At 35.9% G+C, this 25,158-nt stretch overlaps 1 protein-coding gene across 5 annotated transcripts in view; it reads left to right on the top strand.

Annotated features, from left to right (window-relative positions):
- The window catches only part of LOC129135558 (MAM and LDL-receptor class A domain-containing protein 1-like), a 170,840-nt gene extending 147,612 nt beyond the window's left edge, over positions 1-23,228 (top strand). For 3 of the 5 annotated variants that reach the window (XM_054656217.2, XM_063815003.1, XM_054656215.2), the window contains 4 exons: positions 570-667; positions 9,723-9,896; positions 19,051-19,171; positions 22,212-23,228. In XM_054656217.2, coding sequence (XP_054512192.2) covers positions 570-667; positions 9,723-9,896; positions 19,051-19,171; positions 22,212-22,237 — 419 coding nt within the window. In that variant the 3' untranslated portion in view covers positions 22,238-23,228. Of the gene's footprint in view, positions 1-569; positions 668-9,722; positions 9,897-19,050; positions 19,273-20,071; positions 20,178-22,211 lie in introns of those variants that run through there. The other 2 variants (XM_054656216.2, XM_054656214.2) reach the window with 2 other exon arrangements.
- Positions 23,229-25,158: the final 1,930 nt, after the last annotated feature.

Below are 25,158 nucleotides of genomic sequence, written 5' to 3'. Positions count from 1 at the left end.
CTGAGAGATGTTATCCCCTGCACATTTGCCATGAGCACATCCGTCGTAGTTAAAATCTAAAAGTGGTGATTTTGTTAATGTTCAGATTAGATCTTTAATTAAGCTTTGATCCCCTCTAGCACAGACAACAATGTCAAACACGTAAGACCCGGGAGAAACTAAAATTCATTCCATAAGCTCATATCCTTCGGTACTTTGTGAAGAAACTAAAAAATAAAGCTCTTGTGGGTATTTCATAAGGGCGTGTTGAATATCTAATTGTCAGCTTAGAAGCTTCATTTAATTTGATGTCAAACTCTATGACATAAATGAAGCCAACAGAAATGTTTGTTTAGGTGATTTGGATCAAGAGCTTGTTTTAATTGATTAAATGTTATTTTAGGTATTTAATGTTATACCGGTATAAATGCTATTTGTTATCTACAAACCATAACAGTAAATATGTAAAAAATGTACTTTTCTTTATCTAATTGATAGTTTAGCATGTGCAAGGATAAGATTGTGGAGCAAAGAACAGCTAAGTGTGTAAGAGAACTTGCATCCGTATGACTTTCCCTTTGTTTTTGCAGGATCGTTTATTTATTTGGAGGCACAGCGCTCCCCCGGGGTGGCCAAGCTTGGAAGTCCTGTTCTTACAAAATTGCTCACTGCCTCTACCCCATGTCAGGTAATCAACTGTTCTGAATTTCCACTGGCCATTCTGTGGTTGTAAATCGCTGAGCTTGGGTTACTCTGCTAGTAAATGCCCGCCATGTTTTACTAGCACTTTAATAATGAATTAAGAGATTTACATGCGCTATTTCAACACAAAATGCTATGTCCTTCTAGAAGACCATTTGTAACACATAACTGGCACCATTCTTTTGAGGGCTATTAAAGCTTTCTGTTATTTTATATTCTTTTCACACAGTCATTTCAATAATCTAAAGCTGTGGATACGTGTTGCCAAAATTTTTGGCCAACAATGTACATTGAGAAAAATAAAGTCAGTTAAATAAGTGTTTGTTGAAAGAAAGACAAATGGAAATGATTATATTTACTGAAATTTGAGTTTTTTAAATGAGTCCTCTGGTGCCAGGCAAACACAAACTAAGGAGTGAAATACCCTTTTTATTTCAGCAGCATATTAGAGAGGATGGACTAGTTAGATTTGGTTCAAGTCTCTTTTGCCACTTTCTAACTGTGGCTCAGACAAATTGTATATTCCTTTTGAGACTCAGTGTCTACACCAGAAACATACATGATTGTATGGATTAAATGTCAGCGTTTACATTGGAAGCATACACGATTGTATGGAATAATGTCAAGGATTAAAATGTGATTAAATAAAGCACCTGGCAAAATATTTGGTACATAGTAGGTAAACAATGTTTGTACCAAACATTGGTATATATGTACCAAATATAATGTTAATTCAGTAAACATAATTCCTTTGCTTTCCATAAAAGTAACACCTAAATCAGAGGTCTGTATTCAGCTTGTCTTATTTTCAGTCCTTTTGAGAGCTCCAACATGCCTCTCGGCCCTTAGGATTTCAGCTAATTTTTTCGTCTTTACTTATCAGAAAATAATGAAGAGATCAATAGTGCCACACAGTAAATTCATTGCCTGTAAGTGTAGTGTTAGAGCAGTTTACTTGGGCATTCCTGGTGATAAATGACATATTATTCCGAGGTATAAACCTAATTATACTTTCAGTTTGGTATAAGTCTAAGTGGGAGTGCCCTGAGTTCTTAATAGTGGTGTCCATAGATACTTTCTTTTAAAGTCCTAAAGATACTTTCTTTTCCTTTCTTTTGTTTTTTTTTCTTCCCATTTCTTTGTGAGAATAAGAATTAAAGCAAATGCCTGGTCTCCATTTCCATTTTATCCAAATGCCTTTTACCCATTCCCACCTCTTTATTTTAATTAAATCCTATAAGATAGACAGAAAAAGAGAAAGATAGATATAGAGTGTTTTTTTTTTTTGAGGGGAAACTCCAGAAGCACTTCTTCTTTGAAAGTACAAGCTAACTTAGATTTAATTCAAGGTCATACATTAAAGTGATGAGATCACAAATGTTAGATATATAGAAAAAATTGAATGTAAAGGAATATGATGTGTTAATTCTGCCTGCTTTACAGAAATTTGAAGATATTAAGAGTGTATTAGAAATTCCTATGACTCACCTAGAGTCACTGAGAAATCATATGCATGTATATAATTTTAAAATGTAATCTACCTTTCCCATCATTGTATGCTTCCCGATAGCCATTGATTTGTGGTCACTGGGATTGAGTTTCAGTTTATCATTGTTTCCACTTGAGGACACTTAATTTTTGCTTAAATTGGTAACTTAGTTGGGGTTGGGGTGTTATTTAGGTGGGGTCTCAGTGAAAATGCTGTCATGGACATTTTGGGTGCTTGGTAGTTTATCTCAAAACCAAGGCTTAGATCTCTAAAGGCTATGGATACTGACTTAATGGTTTGCCTTGGTTTTTGAAAAACTGAGACTGCTTCAAGGCGCCACTGCAGACTGCCAGAATAGATATTTGTTTTTCACGCTTTTCTCTATGTGCTTGAATTTTAGGAGTCTTTGAGTTAGCGGGAAGGATATTTGAGTTACTTTGTAATGCTTTCCAGTTTAGGAAGTAGGAGTAGACTGTAGGAGAATGTTATTGATAGTCTGAGATACACATAGCTAAGGTTCTCAGGATTTTTCTAAGACTATAATATGAATTTTTTAATAAGTTTGTGGCAATATGTGATATTTTCTGTTTCTTTCTTTCTTCTTTTTTTTTTTTTTTCCTGAGACAGAGTGTCACTCTGTCTCCCAGGCTGGAGTGCAGTGGCGCAATCTGGGCTCACTGCAAGCTCCTGCCTCAGCCTCCTGAGTAGCTGGGACTACAGGTGCCCACCACCACTCCTGGCTAATTTTTTGTATTTTTAGTAGATTCGGGGTTTCACCATGTTAGCCAGGATGGTCTCGATCTCCTGACCTCGTGATTCACCCGCCTTGGCCTCCCAAAGTGCTGGGATTACAGGCGTGAGCCACCGCACCCGGTCGATATTTTCTTACATAAAAGTTACAGAATAAGCAAACAAAACAAATTCTTACCTTCTTGGGTAACTGGAAAATCTAGCCAATCCTCTGAATTGGAACGTATTAATAATAGTGCTTTCATGTAACCAATGTTCTTCATTATAAGGTAGTAGAGTCAAGCAGTGAGATATCCAGTGTGGGGTACTTTGATATGATTAAAGTCTTCATTTTCTGAAATTATATGGCTTTTTTTTCCTACATAATCCTAGCAGACTAATACAGTTAAGAATTTTTTCTTTTTTTGAAAGGAATTTAAAGCAACTTGAGCTTTCTCGTGAGTTGCCATTTCTAACAGCACGATTTTAGGGCCATTTTGCATGGATTACCTTGTACTTTATATGTGGCCAACACATGCCATCAGCATGGACAATTGTTCTTGCAGCTAATCATTGTTCAAGATGCGGGCTTTAATTTATGCTTCAAAAGTCCTTTCAGCCACTAGTGGAAAATTGGCATTTTTCTTTGAAATACAAGATAGGACAAACAGAACACGAGGGAGCCCAAAGCTATTCTATCTTACTGCTGTTGAAATGCTGTTACTGTTTACAATTAACTAGGAAATGTAAAGTATGAAGGGGATTAATGTGGGTACTAATATTTTCTGAGTTTTCATATTTGAGTTACTGTGTAAGTAACATAATCTCTTACTTTTAGGACTTCACAATTAAATACAGGAAGATGGATAATATGAAGCTTTTGCTTTCAAAGTTACTTTGTATGTTCATCTATTGATCTTTCTTTTGTTTTTAATTCTCCAACTTGTTTTGCAAGTACATTAATATTCCTTCAGTAAAAGATAATTCATAGATTGTTTTACAAATATGAATGAGAAAGTCAGGACAAAGGTATTTGAAACCAGAGATAGGTTGGATCCCAAAGTAAAGTTTATGAGGGCCAGCCTACACATTTGAGTCTGCCAATGCAGAGAGGGCCACATGTGGTTCAGATTCAAGGAAGTAAAGAGAAATAAACAAAACTGAAAATAGTTCTTCTGAGACTTCTCCCGAGTGCTTGCTATATTACCAAAGTAAACATTATACCTACGATTCAACACATATATATTGCTTATCTACTGTGTGTTGATCACAGTCCTCGATGCAGGGAATATAATGACAACAACCTAAGCACATGCTTGCTGTAACAAAATGTTGTTTAGTGGGGGATACTGACAGCAATTCAGTGTAAAATGCTGCAAACTACAAGAGGGTGAGTCCAGTATAACAATAACACTCTACAAATCTCTCTCAAAGAGTTTTAAAAGGCCATGTCTTACAATGTCCCCAAAGTAGGACAATGAACTGGAGTCAAAGAACAATTTAGAAAAAAAGTAATTTTGGATCATGTCCTGCAATGGTGCAGTTGTGCTCTATTCCCTGGTCATTGTGTTTAATCCAAAGATCAATGTTAGAATAGCTGATGGATTCTAGAGGAAGCAACAGTCTACAGAGGAAAGGGCGAGCAGGTGCTCTCTCCAATCTGTATATCAAAGCACATAAAGACTAATCATTTAAACGGGAAAAACAGATTCTGTTTTATTGAAGATTCTAAACCTCAACATAAGCTTGTTCAGGAAAAGAATGCCCAGGAAAAATCATAACTGACTAGGAGCCATAAAAATCACTATGGTAATGGTGAGGGATGTGTGTGTGTGTCTGTGTGTTTATGTATGTGATGAATGATCCCCTCTTTCAATATATACTTATTCCCAGCTGAATTTTGAGGAGCTATAGATATCTTAGCTTGTTTTTTTTTCTTTTCTCCCATTTATTTATTTTGCTTTTTTGGCTATTCTTGTCCTTCTGTATCTTCGTATTCTAGATCTTATAAAGGTGCAGCAAGTGTGGCAATAAGCAGACTGAGGAAGGCATAAAGGGTCTGATGTGAAGCAGAGAAGGCAGAGGTGGCTGAGGGTTTGGAGTAAAATCGAGAATGGCCATGAAGATCTGACCAAGGAGCTCTGAGATTGAGAAGGAATTAGAACAAAGTCCATAGGGAAGTTGAGAAAATTGGCAGAAAATTTGAAGAGGAGGGTTTCAACAGGAGATGATCAAAATTAAAAAATAAAGAAAGAAAGAAAACAGAAAAATAAGGAAGAATTCATTTTGAACCTCTGAATCATGATCTTGGGTGTCCCAGACTGAAGTATCAGAGAGCCCAAAGTCCCAGGGGCACTGTACAGACACGAGAGCCAATGGAACTAAGACTATCACCCCCTCTCCAGCTTAGGTACTCATCCATATGCAGTAACTGGTGTAAATCACCAGATGTTCTTTCCTTTGGTAGTAAAATATATGATTTAATATATACATATATATTTTTTAAAAATAGAAATAATTTAAAATCATAAGGATACAATTAAAAATGAAATAATTGGAGCTTCCATTTTTATCTTCAATATTCAGAAAGAACTGTTTGTTGGAAACTTTTTTAACCACATGAAATTCTCTTGAATGCAGTGATTCAAAGTCTTGAATAGTCATACTATATATAAAATCTGCCTTAGTGGAGACCCAATAAAAATAAAAGCAAGCCCTTTTTATTAACATTTTACTTAACTTGTTTTGAATGAAGCAGGCATGCATCAAGAAAATTTCCTTTAAAAATGATCAAGTAGTAAATAAAATTTGAATGTTTGGTGTAATTTTCACTTACATGCTTTGCGGACCTGTTTCATGCAACATTCTGGGATGATGGACAATGTTCCCTATGTTAAGTATAGTAGCTACTAGCTACATAGAGCTATTGAGCATTTAAAACAACTGAGAGGCGGGGCGCAGTGGCTCTGGCGTGTAATCCCAGCACTTTGGGAGGCTGAGGCAGGCGGATCACAAGGTCAGGAGATCGAGATCATCCTGGCCAACATGGTAAAACCCCATCGCTACTAAAAATACAAAAATTAGCTGGGTGTGGTGGCACGTGCCTGTAGTCCCAGCTACTCTGGAGGCTGAGGCAGGAGAATCACTTGAACCCAGGAAGTGGAGGCTGCAGTGAGCCGTGATCACGCCACTGCACTCCAGCCTGGGCAACAGAGTGAAACTCTGTCTCAAGAACAACAACAACAACAACAAAAACAAAACCATAACTGAGAAAATGAATTTTTCACTTTGTTTAATTTTAATTAATTTAAATTTAACAGCCACACTATTTTCACAATTTTGTAGTTATGCTCATTATAATTAAATGTTCATTTTCTTTTGCCACTCTTCCTCCAAAAGACTCAAAGGTCCCTAAGGACCTGTAATGCCTTATACATTTTTTTGACATAGAATAGATTATCTTTCTTCCTCTCTTTCCTCTCTCTCTCTCTCTGTTACTTTCTCTATATATATTTCTGAATGTTTATAAGCATTTACTGACAGTCTTCTCATTTCTTTCTTCTTTTTTTAATGCAATTAACTGAATACTTAGAAAATACAAATTACTATAATAAGTTCTGTGAGGAATTTATGACACGTTTCATGATTTGGAGTTTAAGGTTTAGTGTTCTGCTACTGGCATGTACCAGGTTGAGAGGCACAGAGTTTCCATACTTGAGTACTACTTATGTGAAGTCACAGCTTGTATCAATAACTTAAATTTGATCATTAGAGAAATTCAAATCAAAACCACAATGAGATATCATCTCACACCAGTCAGAATGGCCATTATTAAAATGTCAAAAAATAACATGCCGGCAAGGTTGTGGAGAAAAAAGTATGCTTATACACTGTTGATAGGAGTGTAGATTAGTTCAACCATTGCAGAAAGCAGTATGGCAACTCCGCAAAGAGCTAAAAGCAGAGCTACTATTCCACCCAGCAATCCCATTACTGGGTACATATACCTACAGTACTAGAAATTTTTCTACTGTAGGTCAGGTGCAGTGGCTCATGCCTGTAATCCCAGTACTTTGGGCAGCTGAGGTGGGTGGAGTGCTTGAGTCCAGGAGTTTAAGACCAGTCTGGGTAACATGGTGAAACCCTCATCTCTACTAAAAATTTAAAAAAAAATTAGCTGGGTGTGGTGGTGCAAGCCTGTAGTCCCAATTACTGAGAAGGCTGAGGTGGGAGAATTACCTGAGCTCAGGAGTTTGAGGCTGCAGTGAGCCGTGATCATGCCACTGCACTCCAGCCTGAACAACTGGAGTGAAACCCTGTCTAAAAAAAAAAATAAAAAAAAAAAAAAAAAAAAAAAAGACATCATTCTATCATAAAGATACATTCACATGTATGTGAATGGTCATTGCAGCGCTATTTACAATAGCAAGGATATGGAATCAACCTAGATGCCCATCAATGACAGATTGGATAAAGAAAGAGTGGTACATATGTACTGCGGAATATGCAGCCATAAAAAAAGAACAAGATCATGTCTTTTGTGGGAACATGGATGGAGCTGGAGGCCACTATCCTTAGCAAACTAACACAGGAAAAGGAAACGAAATACCGCATGTTCTCACAAGTTGGGAGCTAAATAATAAAAACAATGAACACAAAGAAGGAAACAACAGACACGGGGGTCTACTTTAGGGGGGAGGGTGGAGGAGGGAGAGGAGCAGAAAAGATAACTATTGGGTACAATGCTTAGTACCTGGGTGACGAAATAATCTCTGCAAGTCCCCGTGACACGTGTTTGCCTATGTAACAAATCTTCACATGTACCCCGAACCTAAAATAAAAGTAAAAAGGAAAAACAATGAATTTAAAAAATTTGTGGGCTGTATCAATAACTTTTGTTCAGTGATTTCACCCTCAAAAATTCAAAAGATAATGGAACATTCCTTGGTATTTAATAACTTAAGAATTTAAGTCTGCGTAATGCAAATTCTATAAAAAAAGTAAATTAAATATAAGTTCTGAGCTCTTATCCCATTGACTATGGATCCCATTGGCATTTATACTTAATACACTATTAAAATAACTTCACACTGGTGATGTACTGAGTGACAGTTTGACAGCTCAAAATTCTGATGGGACATGCACATCTCTTCTACAACTAGGTTTAAAGCTCTGTTTTGCATATTTACAAGCTTGGGACATAGTGAAACTTACAGCAGGGATCTAAAATGTAATCGCAGTTGAGAAACATGAATCCTCTCTTTCCATGGAATTTAATTAAACATTTCCATTATTTTTGTTTCTAACTCACTGTCAAGGTGTGAATTAAGGTAAGCACAGTAATAAAATCTGAAATGAAATAAACAATCAGAATTTTTAAATCAGGTGGTCACAATTAAGTAGACATTGATAAAAATGTGTACCAAATAGATGCTTGGTGTTTTAAAATGAACAATTTTTTTAAAAAAGCATTTAAAACATTTTTTTTGGTCAACATTCATCACTGGAATTGGGTCCCAACAGTGAAATACATGGCTTGCCTATATATACACTAGTATCTGTCCATGTATCAGTATAAAAGCACAATGGTGAATGGGAAAACATTTTTAAAAAAGAATTTAAAATATAATGAACCTGAAAAAATGTCACTGAATCTAAAGAGAAGTATTCCACTTTTGTGGGACCTCATCTTTAAATGTTGGGCTTTTCTTTAAAACATACAGCCTTAGGACCTGTTATATGATAATGAGAAGAAGCAAAAAAATTTGACTGCAGCGTACCTGAACTTGTTTTAATGGAGGTTTGTGGGCATATTTTACAGAATGAATCATCCAGACAACATTGAGGGAATTAATTTTTGCCTCACACAGCTCCAGGTACTTAGAAAGTGGTCAGTAAATATTGGTTGAATCAATAACAGTACGCAATTTCATGTTAGGGCTACTGCTATCAGCACCTGGCATAATCCTCTCTATTCTCTTCACTATGTAGTTAAGCCATCAAACCTTTAGATTGTGTCATTATTGATGGTGAATAGGAAGTGAAATGATTAAGCCTCCCTACCCTCAAAGAATGTTGTCTTACTTGGCTCAATTATTGATGAACAGTATCCTGTGAGCTTCCCCGTTATTTGTTAATGCTACCACAGAGACTAAATTGATATAAAGTATTAATTACAGTTTTTAAAATTAACCTAAGAAAATAATTTTTAAGGAAAGTTTTTCTTGTTTGAAACATCAAGTCTGTATAGTAATACTTGATTTTATAACGTTGAGTCTCAACGTGTACCTCTCATATTTGTAAGAAGCCAGAGAGAAAGATTCTGGAAACTTCCGTGGAAACAGTGGTACTGCCCATGACTGGGTTACACATCTGGGGGAAAGGAGAATTGAGAAGATTATATTTAACACAGAAGTTGTTTGGAATATATATATATATATACATATATATATTTTTGTTGTTGTTGTTGTTGTTGTTTGTTGTTGTTTTGTTTTGTTTTGTTTTTTGAGATGGAGTCTCGCTCTTGTTGCCCAGGCTGGAGTGCAATGGCGTGATCTCAGCTCACTGCAACCTCCCCGCCTTCTGGGTTCAAGCGATTCTTCTACCTCAGCCTTCCGAATAGCTGGGATTACACATGCACTACCACACCCGGCTAATTTTTTTGTATTATTAGTAGAGATGGTGTTTCATGCCTGTAATCCCAGCACTTTGGGAGGCCGAGGCAGGCAGATCACCTGAGGTCAGGAATATTTCAAATTATAGGAAAAACTACCAGAGACAGGTCAATGGAATATTTATATCATTGAAAACATGTTTTCAACAGATGCAGTTTTGGTATCATTTGTCTCAACATTCAAATCTCTCAGTTTTTACAAGAACGTCTCTAGATGGAAACTTGCAAAAGCAAGGCAAAATAATCAGATTCTCCGAATCTCAGTGGAGCCACGCAAAAATTGATCTCATTGCAGAAGCGGGAGAATCTACTCTACCTTTTCAGGTAAGCACATACGAAATTAATACAACTCAACAGAAGACACTTATTTAATGCTAATCCTTTCAGATAACAATATAACACACATAGCTCATACCTTTTCAGGTGAGCACATATGAAATTAATACAATGCAACAGAAGACACTTATTTAATGCTAATCCTTTCAGATAACAAAATAACACACGCAGCTCATGAATTTATTCAACATTAATGAAGCAAACACATTCAGAGATCAAACACATGATCTGTGATGAGTAGAGAGGTTGTTTTGACTATGCACTTAAGACATGTGTAGAATAGTAGCAAAAATGGAGATAAGAAATGAATAAGATGGCAGAGAGAAGAGTAACTTAAAATCATTTCTAAGTGAAGACATTGGATTATATGATGTAGTGAAAAAAAGTCTGACGTGGGCTGTAATATTTTAATCCTATTGCCTCACTTTCTGCTGCCTGGTAACATTGAGAATGTTATCCACCTTTGGGAACTGGAGGACATTATACAAAGTGAAATGAGCCAGGCACAGAAGGACAAATATGGCAGGTTCTCACTCATGTGTGGGAACTAAAAAGTTGATCTCATGGAGGTAGAGAGGAGAATGGTGGTTACTAGAGGCTGAGAAAGGTGGGGAGGAGGAGGTTAGGAAGGGAGGTTTGTTAATGGTTAAAAAATGTAGTTAGTTAGATAGAAGAAATAAGCTGTAGTGTTTGATAGCACAGTAGGGCAATTATAACAAGTTATTGTGTATTTCAAAATATTTAGGGGATAAGATTTGGAGCGTTCCCAACACAAAGAAATGAGAAGTGTGTGAGGAGATGGTATCCCAATTACCTTTATTTGATAGTGACACATTATATGCATGTATCAAAATATCACATTTACCCCATAAGTATGTACAACTACTATGTATTAATAAAATATAATAATAAAAGAAGGCAATTGTATCTTGCCAAATGGGTGTTCTAATTTCTACCTTCCTGTATATAAGTCTTCTGGATGACATTTGAAAAGAGCTATTTTGGAATCTAGATTGGATGGAGTGGAATATGGTGGAAAGCACACTGTTTTGGAGTCAGTGGTCTGAGTTTTAGTCTCTGCTCTGCTCATTGGTTGCTAAGTGACTGTGTAAATATTGTCTTTGTGCATCAAATTTCCTAATGTGTGAAAACCAGTGATGATAAAAGCAATACTCCAGGGGAGTCTGAATATTAAAGATAATATAGCTAAAATGGCAGCCATGAACATGGGCTCTGGAAACTTGGGTTCAAGTTAAAGGGTTGGGGGTGGTGGCTCATGCCTGTAATCCCAGCGCTTTGGGAGGCTGAGGCGGGTGGATCACGAGATCAGGAGATCGAGACCATCCTGAGTAACACGGTGAAACCCCACCTCTACAAAAAATACAAAAAATTAGCCGGGCATGATGGCACGTGCTTGTAGTCCCAGCTACTCTGGAGGCTGAGGCAGGAGAAGCACTTGAACCTGGGAGGTGGAAGTTGCAGTGAGCCGACATGGAGCCACTGCACTGCAGCCTGGGCAACAGAGTGAGACTCCATCTTAAGAAAACAAAAACAAAAACAAAAAAGTGTATGATTATAGGGAAGTTACCGAAGCCCTCTATGCCTCTTTCATTAGTGGGGTGTGAGGATAATAGTTGGGGATTTAAGGTCATCTCATCCTCATTTCTGAACAAATTGAGATAAATATAGAGGTTAAACAGGTAGAGAATACATATTTTGGAGCAGATGGCTTTAGAATGTAGAGTCACTTATTTAAAATAATGCTTGATCTTAGAATAAATAGAATTACCCAGAGGACAATTGACTGTGCTGGAGAAATATAGAGCTCATACTCTAGGCGAAGTCTCTTACCTTTAGCCAGAGATAATATCAGTGTGCATGCCTCCTGAGGACAGGCTGGCTCCCAATAGTGGGTGTTGAATGGGAGAAGAGGATGAATCGAGCTCCCCCAGGTTACTCTAACTTCACAGTCAGGTAAATCTTCCTCCTCCCACGGAGTGAGGGGTAAGTAACAGCAGTGTTACTACAGTGAACCACCTCCCCATGAAAGCAGGAAGACTAGGGCATAAGCATCAACTGTAATCAATTACTGTTCTCTACTTTATACAGTTATTGTGAGGATTATATGGTGTATACTTGTAAAGCACATGGAAGCAAATCTGGCACAAACACAGAATTCAGCTGTTTTATTGCTGTAGTTATTCCTTGGATATTGTCTGGAAATAGTAGACACTCAATAAATCTTAGTGTTCTCTGTTTTATAAAGGGAATTCCCGCTTGATCAGAACTCTAGGCTTGATCATTAAAGGCTTCTTTACTCAGTGAAGGTCCCCAACGTCCCTTCTCAAAGATCAATTTATTCTATTCTTATATTTAATGGACAAAGACATCATGAATACTAGCAGCTCTTAATTGGGAAGCATTTGACACAAAGGCTGGTCATGGAATCATTTTGGTGTCAATCTCCATTGCAAGGAGCAGGACAATGAAATCAGAACAATTTGATCTTTTGCCTCCTGCATTTATATTCTATAGAAAATTGTTTTCATTCGGTTTGCTTTTAGTTAGAATGAAACTCACCAAGAAGATCGTTCAGAGTTTGTCATTAATTGACATATTGAGAAGAAAATAGAATATCCTTTCTAGCAGTAAGTAATTTAGAAATATGAGTTGAAACACATGCCATTTCTGTCTACAGCTGGAAGCTCTCATGGACCCATCAGCATTACTGAAGAGTTTCAGTGAATGCAATTTTTGTTTTCTCTTTAATGTTCTCCTTTTTGGATATAGTAATGGTTTTGCTTTGCAGTGCAAATGGAGACTATCCCTTATTATCTGGGGGCATATTAACTAGTTTGTAGATGGGCAGTGGTTTGGTTAGATTCTGTGATTTGGCTGCAATGGATGTGTGAGGGTTTCTAACCCAGCCCTGCTCCTCCCTCTCCCTTCATCCCCCTGCTGGTGGCTCAGCACCTTGTGTTGCTTTTTCTCTCCAATCAGCCTCAATGCTGAGTTCTTTCGAGGCCTCGGTCACATTGAATTCACCCCAGAGAAGCTAAGACTTTTCCTCTGCGCCTCCCCACTTAATCTGCCTATGAGTTGGCTACAGCACACATTTATTTTGGAAACTACAGATGAGTAAAAGAAAAATAAGAAAAAAACATCCCCTCACATTTCACTCTCAAGAAGCCCATGACAGCCCTATAATATCCAATCAGCAATTTAGAAAATTAAGTTTGGAAAGCAATAAACTTTTTAAAAATGAGTTTAGAGGCAAAACCCAAGCTGCCCTGAACCACTGTGAGGCCTTTAGGCAGCTGATTTCATGATAGGTTTGATTAAACAGTGCTGCCCCCAGTCTCCCAGAGGGTGTCATGTAATAAACACTCTCGGTGTTATGTTACCATTCTCAGCTCTGAGCTATTCACATTTCAAAACTCATCTGGCCCCAAAGACTTTAGATAAGGAACTGTGGACTTGCATTGATGTTCTGCTGTGAATCAGTCTGGATTTTGTACATACACAATATATAAAAATAGATACACTTGCACAGATACATACATGGTAATATTTAATCCATGAGTATTGCATATATTTACTATTAAATATTTCTAACTAGTAGTTAAAACAGAGAGAAACAAATACCTAAATACAGCTCAGGATTAACTAATGTTAACATTTTGTTTGCTTATAATGTTAAAGTTTGTTTGCTTATGAAGATGCAACTTTTGTCTTCCTTGTATCTCTCTCCATCCCATTTCTTATCCTCTGCAGAAAAAAAAAGTTGCTAATATTATGCTGGCTTTAACCTGATTTCTCTGAGTGTATTTTTAAAGATATGAATATATACATGAGGATTCTAGCTAGGTACAGTTCTACTTTGTTCTTTTATCGACAACAAATGAAAAAGATATTCTACCTACAAATAGTTAATCTAGCTTTTTAAATATTCAAATATTTAAAGTTTGTCTTCTTGGATATAGGCTAGGATTTAAGATTAGTAGCCTGAATCATTTAAGGGTGACCTTAGTCATTGTCTAGCTTTCAGTTCCACGTGACTAAGCTCTGAACATATTTATACAGTACAGTGTAATCCAGTCCAAATATTGGAAAGAAGAAAGACATCAAATCACGTGACCTCTGTGTTCCCTTTTAGCCATGAAATTCTGATTCAGTGTGGTTCTTTTGATGTCAATTGTAGACAGTATAACAGAATACAGATTGCTTTGGGTTTCATAGCAAATAAGCACCCCAAGTTAGGTAGGGCATTTGCTCTTCCTGCTGGCAAAGAATTAGGTTTACTGTTTTCTCTGTAAGAACAGCAAATTAATGACATTTCAATATTCCCTCTATTTCTTGTGAGAGTTTATTGGAAAAATTTAGGTCAAAGAGTTAATAGTATTTTTCAAATCTGTTTTAACTTGGCCTGCTCACTTGCTATGTTCAGCTTTTCTCACAAATAGATTCTTTTAATATTTCTTTTCCCCCCAACTGTTGTGCTGTTTTAGTATCTCAAGGTGGCACTTTTTCTGAGTAGTCCATTGATTTCAAGTTGCTCTACTTTCTTCGAGCTTCCCATTAAAATGTAATTGTATCATATTTTAGATTTCATTTTGAAATGAACCTTTTGTGAAATTTCACACAATTATGGATACCATGTTCTCTCTTTATCGGAGTCAATGATATAAATCAATAACAATTTCGTGACATTATTTGACGATTCAGTGAAGGGTAAGATTCATAACACAAAAGTAAAAGGTGATCGAGTCTCCGTAAAGTTGCTGTGTCCTTGGCCTGCTTAATCTAGAGCTGCATGAAATCTTGTTTCTCCAGACAGCCCTATTCTGCAGCATCCACTAAAGCCCAGTTATCTCTTTATTTCATTAGAGAGATGCAGGATAGTATAATCATTAATGGCTCAGCTTACATATTTTTCTTACTTGACGTGACATTCAACCAATTACTTCTATTCTCTAATCTTCTGTTTCTTTCACCTTAAAATAAGACGAAAATAGCATCATCTTCACAGGATTAAAACAAGTGAATGTGACTGGCATATAGTAAATGCTAAATAAAAGGTGGCTGCTGCTCTTATTATTGATACCATCATCATTCTTCAAAAATTAATATATTCCTACTACTCTCTACTCCTTCTTACTATATCTCTATTTTCTCTTGGATTCATATTCATTTTTTGCTCCTGTTATTTTTTTTGAAAACAAGATTTCTATGTTAATTGCGTATTTGTCTGGAAAAGCACCTGAGTTTTGCACTTGTAAAAAGTAATCACTTGATTATGAACATTTATGAATTTTTGTGGTTCCTAAAAGCAAGAAATTATTTTGTTCATAGAAGGAATAATATAAATGAAGAAAACAAAAGTCAACAAGATCCCAAAAAATAGTTTTAGAAGAGTGAGTCATCTAATTCAATTTAAAATGTAAATTATTCAATTACCTTGAGAATCTTATCAAATGAGGTTTTCACTCTTCCTCCATCTGTGGTTGAAACAGCTCTTCTGAGTGACCTCTTTCTCACTTACTGATTACCAATTGATGCTGACTGTAGTTCTGAAAGGGAATTGGTCACAACATTTTATATTTATATATATATATATGTACATATACACACACACACACATATATATACACACACATATATATGTGTCTATGTGTGTATATAAATACACACACATATATATGTCTATGTGTGTATATATACACACACATATATATGTGTGTATGTGTGTGTATATATACGTATATACACGTATATACGTAAATATATCATATAATATATGATATATATACACATAATCACATATATGTGATATATATATCATATATACATATATGTATATATATATATCAGTTTGGTTATATATACATATATACACATATATACACATATATACATATATACACGTATATATGTATATATATGATATATATCATAATATATGATATATACATATATGTGATATATATATCATATAATATATGTATATTTACACATATATGTGATATATATCATATATACATATATGTGTATATATATCAGTTTGGTTATGTATATACATATATACACATATATACACATACATATATATACATATATACACATATATACATATATATACATATATATATGTATATGTATATATCAGTTTGGTTAAAACCAGCAATAAAAAATAGGAAGAGCCAAGGTGATTTTGAAACCATGAGATGGTCATTATTTACAGGTGTAACAGACATTTTTTGAAGGAAGTAATTGCTTGTATTTTAAGATTCGTATGATTTTAATTAATGGTAGAATTACAATTTCTAATTGTATAATTATGAATTTAACTATGTAGCAGTCAGCAAGCAAAATATAGATGACCTAATATTATTTTTATTTGGCTTTTGAAGTTGGATTTATCCTTCCATTTTAATATGAATATCTAAAGGAACCTGGTGGGTCCCTTCGGGTAAAATAATGTAACCACATTTTAAAGACTACCTCAGGATTTTACTTCACCTCATCCCAGGGCCCACCCATTCCATTCAAATAATGTGAGCGTGTACCTCTTTAGGAGCATAGAGAAGTGCCTCAAACTGTCTTTTTTTTTTTTCTCCAGTTTTCTCTGAGTAGCACAGACCTTCAAATATGATGGTCAACAAATGCTTGTCTAATGAGTCTGAAGAATTAAACATCTATTTTAATTGACATCAATGCAAGATGTATTATAATAATGAATATAGAAAAACTCTTTCAAAAGTTAAGCTGTCCAAAAAAATCACAGTCATTTAATGGTATTAAACACAATATATTTCTAAAGTACAATACTTGTGTATATTTTACCAAGATCCTTCTTCAAAACCTATGTTATTTTCTGCCTCTGGAATGAAGGCTAAATTTCTTAGTTTAAGATTCTACAGAAATCATCTCTAATCAGAATCTTAAAAAAATATTATGTACATCACATTAAAATATCAAAAATTGCAAATAAAGCAACAGTCCCTGCTGACCACCCTCATCACCCACCATAGATTTTATCTTGAGTATCTTTAGATACCAGTTTATTTTTACTTCCAGTCCATTTTCTATTTACTTAATATGTATAAATGTACCACATATACTTGGAAATCTAAACCATTGTATGTTTTCAGCCTAAGTAATATTATACTATAATATTTTTCTGTAACTTAATTTTTTTACTCCAAAACACATGTTGAATTTCTTTCCATAATGACACATGGCGATAGATATTATTTTTAACTGGTATAGTATTTCTCACTATTGATTGATTCATTCACATGTAAGTTCTTTCCTGTCATTTGTCATCAAAACCAGCACTGAAATAAACATTCCTGCACAAGCCTTCATGTGTATACCTTTGAGTGTCTCACTAGGATAAATGCCAAGAAATTAACTCAATTTTTATAGTCTATGCAATTTTTCTTTTTAACAAATGCTATCTAGTTTCTCTCCAATTGAGCTGTACCAACTCATGGAATTTTCCTCTCCATCTATTATCTGATTAATTTGTTGTTCTCTTAAAATCTTATACTCCATTAACACCCATCAACATTTTCTAAATACACCATACACTTTCTCATCTCTGTGTTTTTGCTGCGATTGCTGCCTCAGTTTCTCGAGGTAAAATGTTTTGCCCAACAAAATTTGGTATCAGGGAGGCTTACTATTACTTCTCCACCAAATCTTTTCCCAAACTCTCATTATTGGCAGAAATAATGAAGTGTCTTCTTTGAGTCTCCTAGTATCTTATACTTATTTCTTATACAGCATTTATGATGTAGGGTAGTGAGTGTATCATACGAAGTGTAGGAGAGGAAAAGTAATACCGTTTCCTCACTCATCACAAGGGACATGGCTGGAACCCCTATAACAAAAGAGAGGTTAAAAAGAAAAAAAATAACAAATTTATTAACATTTTATGTGACATAGGGGCCTTCAAAAACAAAGGCCTGAAGACCAGGGAAAACTCTCTATGTTTATGCTTAAGTTCAACAATGAATGGACAATCATGAAGAAATACAAATGGACAGAAAGAATATGATCTCATTGTAAAAACTTGGAGAGAACTCAGCAAAGATCTTTATGGGCCTCTCTGTGTAGTGTTTCTTTCATCCAGGTATAGATAGGGTAGGACACCAGTTAAATGAGGTTCTTATGACCTATTTTGAGGAGAAGTAAGCCGGATAATTCCTTTATGGCTGGCTCTCACAAAGGAAAGAGAGGGGAAAGCAGAGAGGGACTCCAAGGTGCTATATTTTGGGACAGCATGTTCTGACTCCAAGGTGTTGTATTTTGAGATAGCATTTTCTGAGCCCTGGCACAAGTAAATTTAATGACCCTTGAGATTGGAGACCCTCCTTGATAGGATAGAAATGTACCTTCTGTCTGTGTCCTGGACTGGTGGTCCACTATGCAGGTTCATAAGATTCCTGGCATAAATTACTTCTTCCTTTCCCTCCTTTCTCTCTCTCTCTCTCTTTTTTTCTTCTTGGAATAACAACATAATATGAGTAATTAACAAGAAAGAAAACATTATATCAGTCATTATTCAGCGTTAGAATAAACTAAAATTAAATAGATGTCTCTGAGTGCTTCAGCATATGAATATTATCAACCACTGTATGTGGTTATTGATGTGTGCTTTACTACAGTGAGTATGTTTCTGTGTATGTATATAATATATATTATGTTTGTATGAATGCATATAATATTTAAATATTTTAATATGGTAATAAATCATTGCCTTCAGCACACTGATTACAAATCAATTCATATCTCAATTAAATTGAGTTGTAAGTCACACAGTTGATTACCCCAAAGAGCTCATTATAAATGCATATGACTCTTAATGGCTCCAATGAGAAGAGAGCCCTTCACTCGTGATGAATGTTACCACTTTAATTGAAACAAGGTTACCTTTGGCATTAAGGTACATAAGATGCTGTCAAAGCAGTTATGGTTTTATAAATTTAAATTAGGATGTTCTGGTCAGAACAGTTTTCTAAAATTAGATTGGAGAATGGGACAGATGTAAATAGAGTTCCTCTACACAAAGAAATATGATTGTAAGACATTACTTTTGTGATGTGTTTTTAACAGTTTTATCTTTCTGTAATTATAGTTAATTTTGGAAGCTACTGTTTTGTCATCAAATGCTACCGTTGCTCTAGATGACATCAGTGTGTCCCAGGAATGTGAAATTTCCTATAAATCACTACCAAGGACCAGTACACAAAGCAAGTGTAAGTTTTCCCTTGTCGTTGTTGCTGTTTTAAACATTGAATTAAGCTCTTCTCAGTATCAAAATATAAAATGTATTAGAGTCACGAATACCTAATACAGGGTGTGGATTATGTCACCTGTTCTTGAAACCTAAAATATATATATTTTAAAAGGTAAACAACTGGTCTAGTCCTTAGGCCTCTCTTCCAGTAATATGGAAAATATTCTATGCTTGCAGCTGAAATTATTGCATCCAAATATTTTAATTATAAATATTATGAAAAAATTATAATTATTTTGCATATTTTAAATACACTTTTATAAATATTCACTTCTCCATTAATTTTATTCAGAACTTCAAATGAGCATGTAATAATATTCATATTTCAGGATCACCCAGGAGTTCAAAAAAAGCAAAAAGGTTGTGTTTGGGAAAATGATGTAAGGCCAACCAAAATTTAAAACTGGACCTTAAAATTCTGTGTTTCTATTCAAAATTTAATATTTTCAAATCACAGATGGAGTTTGTCTAATTCTTTGACTAAATTTTTTGGAGAGAATATCAATTACAGGCCAGAAATGTTGCCATAAAAATGGATCACATATAGTCAACTATGTATTTTAAAACCTAATCATTATTTAGATTCTGGGATCATGTACACATAGAAAGAATTTACACTATACCTTCAGTTACTTTCTCTTTCTAGTACTAATTGATGTTTCTCTCTGACCACTCCTACCCTCAGATCTCAATGAATCTGACAATATTAAAAATGTTTTCTGAAAAGTTTCACACTTTATTTTTCTTAATCTGTATCTATGGAAAAGATTTGCATATGAAAATCAGACATACTGTATATTCCTAAGTTAGATTTACTTAAACAACATATTTAGAGAGTGCAACAGTTGTATTCTTACAGGAGCTGAATGGACTAATCAAGAAAAATTTGGGTCACATGATTCTGGATTGAGACGATTAAAGAACTTTTAATTAAAGGTCCTTTATTACAGATATTTTTCATTCGAGAGAGTGTATATTTCTGGGTGCTAACTTATATTGGGTTAACGTGTATTTACTTTGTTCAGAATGTGTATCCTGCATGCATAATAGACCATTCTAAGCTCTGCGCATGTGTTCATGCAAGTGTGTGTGTGCATGTGTGCGCGTGTCTGCCTGTGTGTCTGCATATGTGTGTGTGCATGCCTGTGTGTCCGTGTGTGTGCGTGCATGTGTGCATGTGTGTGTGCGTGTGCATGCGTGTGTGCATGCTTGTCTGTGCACATGTGTGTATGATTCTGATAGACACCGAGGAGTGCAGAGCAGCAGATTTAATGATTCATTTAAAGATTCATGAGTTTGGCCAGGCGCGGTGGCTCACACCTGCAATCCTAGCACTTTGGGAGGCTGAGCCGGGCGGATCACTTGAGGTCAGGAGTTGAAGACCTGCCTGGCCAACATGGTGAAACCCTGTCTCTACTAAAAATACAAAAAAATTAGCCAGGGCATGGTGGCGGGCACCTGTAGTCCCAGCTACTCGGGAGGCTGAGGCAGGAGAATGGCATGAACCCAGGAGGCGGAGCTTGCAGTGAGCCGAGATCGCGCCACTGCACTCAAGCCTGGGTGACAGAGCAAGATTCCTCTCAAAAAAAAAAAAAAAAAAAGATTCACGAGTTTTTAAGGGTTAAACAGGATTACCTTATTTTTGTTGTTTAATTAAAGATTTTCTTTCTCCTAATTAAATACCACATCACCAGAATCATAATAGCTGAAAAGCATTAAAGTTGACATTGAAGAGCATTCTCTTGTAATGTAGTATTTGTAGGTATAGGGGCAGAAAGGTGTGACAAAAACCTTTCCTCACCCATCATAAGGGTCACAGCTGACACTCCGAGAATGAAAGACAGTTTAATGAGAGAAAAGCATAACAAATTTGTTTATCAAAGTTTTACTTGACACAGGAGCCTTCAGAAATGAAGATGCAAAGACCCAGAGAAAAGCATGTGCTTTATTTTATTTTTTCGTTTTTATTTGTTTTTCAGCCCCTTTTCCTATTTAGAAAACTGTGTATTTTTCTGCTTAGTTTTGGTGAAGAACAAACAGCCATTTTGAAATGTGATCGGACAAGAGGGTATGATCCAATGGTAACAGACTGAGCAGGGAAACTTAGCAAAGCCTCTGTGTTCAGAGTCTCCTTGACTCCTTTGTGTAGAATTTCTTCACCCCTGGGAACAGGAAAGGACCCCTCTAGAATGAGGATCTTGTGACCTAATTTCAGGCAAGATAAGCCAGATAATTTCTTTATGACCAGCGCTCACAAAGAAAGGTCAGGGAAGATCAGAGTGACCTTGCTCCTGGGGTACCTCCCAATCTCCTTCAGTTCAAAGTACTTTGGGGCAGCCTTTCCTGAGCTCTTACCGGGCAAAAGTGTGGTTAAAGGTTTTAAATCATTACTAAAGTTAACCTTAGCAAAAGTTTTTGAGACACTTGATCTTGCTTACGGAGAATTCTTTTCTTAAATTCACTCAGGATTCATGGATATGTGCATCCATCTGAACACCAGATCAGTTGGATAGATAATATATCTAATTAGGACAAATTACATGAATGATTCCTGAAAGATTAATGGATGTACACAAAGGAAAAAAAGGCGTTTCTTATTGTTTTTGCAAATATGTCCAGTAGACAATTATAGGATCTCATTTGTGGAGTTCAGTATTAGTAATGGGCAGAAGTTTATGGAGAGAAACTGAAAGGAATATTTAAAAACGTGCCATGCTCCATTGACAGTAAATTGTTATATGTATGGAGCAGAATGGCCAAAGGTTTACCCAGACTACCCAGACCCTGTACAGGACTTGAAGTTTTGAAATCTTTAATAGGCATACAAATGGCTGCACCACTTCAAAGCAATCTTAGAGCTGTAGTTTTCTGCTCACAGTCCGCGTGATGAAAATCGCAAGTGCTACTTTGATTTGGCCTTTAATCAAGCTTCTTCTCCTTCAGAATATTTAAAAGCTACTGTTGATGAAATAATTTTACATTCTGTTTATTTGTTAAAGGGAGAGAGCCTGTTTTACGCTCTTAATCTCAATTTTGAAGCCAGATTTGTGCCTGGTGAGGATGCCGGTTGTATTTCATCCAGGAAGATACGCGATTTTCCAACTGAGTGCCCAAAGGGAGCACATGAAACTAATTGCTGTGAGTGCATTACTGACTCCTTCAGCAGATATTTATATGTACATATTTACTCTCTGAACGTAAAGTGCACACGACTCAAGTGAGCATTGTATGATGAAGACAGTCAGAACAGAGACCTCTGCATGATGGAAATGACTTGCCGGTGAGAACAAACCAGATTCTCTTTAAACTAGAGGCGATGAATGAAAACGTCCTGCTAACTTTCAGTTTTGCCCTGTTGGAGAATAACATTTGAAATATATGCAGGATAACGCTCAAAACACAAGAGCAAGGATGTATCTAGCCAGTCGTAGAAAAATAAGTAACACATGACACCACTTATATGAGGTATCCATGTAGTCATATTTGTAGAATCAGAGTAAAATTGTGGTAACCAGGTTCTGGGAGGAGAGGAAGTGGAAAATTACTAATCAACAGGCATACATTTTCAGTCAAACAAGATGAATAAGCTCTAGACATCTGCTGTATAACATGGTATCTAAAGTCAATGACAATGTATTGTACACTTAAAAATGTGTTGTGGGGGTAGATCTGGCTGGATGCAGTGGCTCAAGCCTGTAATCCCAGCACTTTGGGAGGCTGAGGCAGGTGGATCACTTGAGGCCAGGAGTTCAAGACCAGCCTGGCCAACATCACAAAACCCCATCTCTACTAAAAATATAAAAATTATCAGGGCATGGTGGCACACACCTGTAATCCCAGCTACTCAGGAGGTGCAGGTTGCAATGAGCTGAGATCACACCACTGCATTACAGCCTGGGTGACAGAGAGAGACCCTGTCTGCCACCCCCCCATAAAAAAGAGGGTAGATCTTATATTTTCTTATCACAATATATGTATTATAAACATTTATTTATTAAATTATTTTTAACATCATAGTATTCTTATTATCGTAAGCAGTTGCTATTTCAGTACAACTAGCAGTAGAAGACTTTATACTGCTTACAAATGTTATTTCAAATGATAGTGTATCAATAAATAGTTCTATGGTCATAAAACTATAGATCCTGCCTAGTTCTATATATTTTTCCACCTTTAAGAGTCTCCTTTCAGTTTGTCCTTTTCCAGGGCAATGCCTCCATTCTTTCTGCATTCTACTTAAACGATTCTAAAACTATCCTAGCATCCCTGAAAAAGTAATACAGAAGAAGAAAAAAAAAGAAGGTTGTCTGTTGGTGGATAAGCTTTTCCAAAAGCATTTTAATAACTGTGCTATTGAACACAATAAAAAAAGGCAAGAGGAAAGGCAAGAGAAGCATCCCATTTTATTGATTACCCATACCCGAGGTGAAAACCAAGGTGGTTTTGAGTCAAGACAGTGGAGGAACACAGACATTTTCCAGAAGTGTGGTGGCGCAAAGAGTTGGAGAGACTCTTTCCTCTGCATTCAAAACATACATGAGAATGATGAGAAAAATCAGGGCCATTGCTGATTGCTAATACATTGGCAAGCAGCCATGCTGCGACCCACAAAAAACCTTACGAGCATCTTTTCTATACCAAGAGATTTGGTAAGAAGAAAGTGTGATCATTTCCCTCGAGAAACATAATCTATTACAGAGAGCTCAGAAATAAATCTAAACATAAAAGACCAAATAAGTTTTGACAAAGGCACCAAGAGGACACAGTAGGGAAAAAATAGTCTCGTCAATAAATGGTGCCAGAAAATCTGGTTGTTCTCATGCGAAAGAATGAAATTGGACCTTTGTCTTTCACCGTACACTTAAATAAATTCAAAATGTAAGAAAGTCCTAAATTTAAGACCTGAAATCATTAAACTCCTAGAAGAGAACTTAGGGGAAAAACTCCTTGACATTAGAGTTGGCAATGGTTTTTTAATATCACACCAAATGCTCTGGCTACAAAAGCAGAAATAAATAATGGGATTACCTCAAACTAAAAAGCTTCTGCACAGTAAAGGAAACACTCAGCAAAATAAAATAGCAACCTGCATATCGGGAAAAATATTTGCAAACCATATATCTGATAAGGGGTTAATATTCAAAATTTATGAAGATTTTATACAACTCAGAAATAGATAAATAGATAAAAAATGGGCAAAGGCCCTGAATAGACATTTCTCCACAGAAGACATAAAAATAATCAACTGGTATATGAACAGATATTCCACATTTCATTGGCATTAATCATCAGGGAAATACAAATCCAAAACTCTTTTAGATACCTCCTCATATCAATTAGGATAGCTATAATAAAAAAAAGCGTAACACATTTTAGTAAGAGCGTGGAGAAAAGAGTACTCATACTGTTGGTGCAAATGTGAATTGTGCAGCCATTATGGAATATGGTATGGAGGTTTCTAAAAAAATTAGCAATAAAAGTACCCTATGATTTAGCAATCTCTCTTTTGGGTATATACCCAGAAAAAATGAAATTACCACTTCATAAAACTGTCTGCACTCCCATGTTCGCTGCAGGATTATTCTTGATAGCCAAGATATGAAAACAACCTAAGTGTCTGTTGATGTACGGATAGATAAACTGTGGTATCTAAAAAACAGTGGAATATTATTCAGCCTTAAAAAAAGAGATTCTGCCATTTTTCACATCCTAGGTGAATCTGGAGGAAATTATGCTATGTGAAATAAGCCAAACACAAGAAGGAAAATATTGCATGATCTCAATTATGTGTGGCATCTAAAAATTATATACAGATATAGAGAATGAAACAGTGGTTACCAGAGGCAGGGGCCAAGGGAAGGAAATGGAGATATGTAGCTCGGAGGATATGATGTAACAGATATGGAGGAGAAATGTGTCTAGAGATGTAATGTACAACGTGAGGAC

The sequence above is a fragment of the Pan troglodytes genome, chromosome 6 (genome assembly GCF_028858775.2).
Source record: "Pan troglodytes isolate AG18354 chromosome 6, NHGRI_mPanTro3-v2.0_pri, whole genome shotgun sequence".
Classification (NCBI taxonomy): domain Eukaryota; kingdom Metazoa; phylum Chordata; class Mammalia; order Primates; family Hominidae; genus Pan; species Pan troglodytes.
The sequence above is the reverse complement of the archived record's forward strand: the minus strand, read 5'-3'. Positions and strand labels throughout refer to the sequence as shown.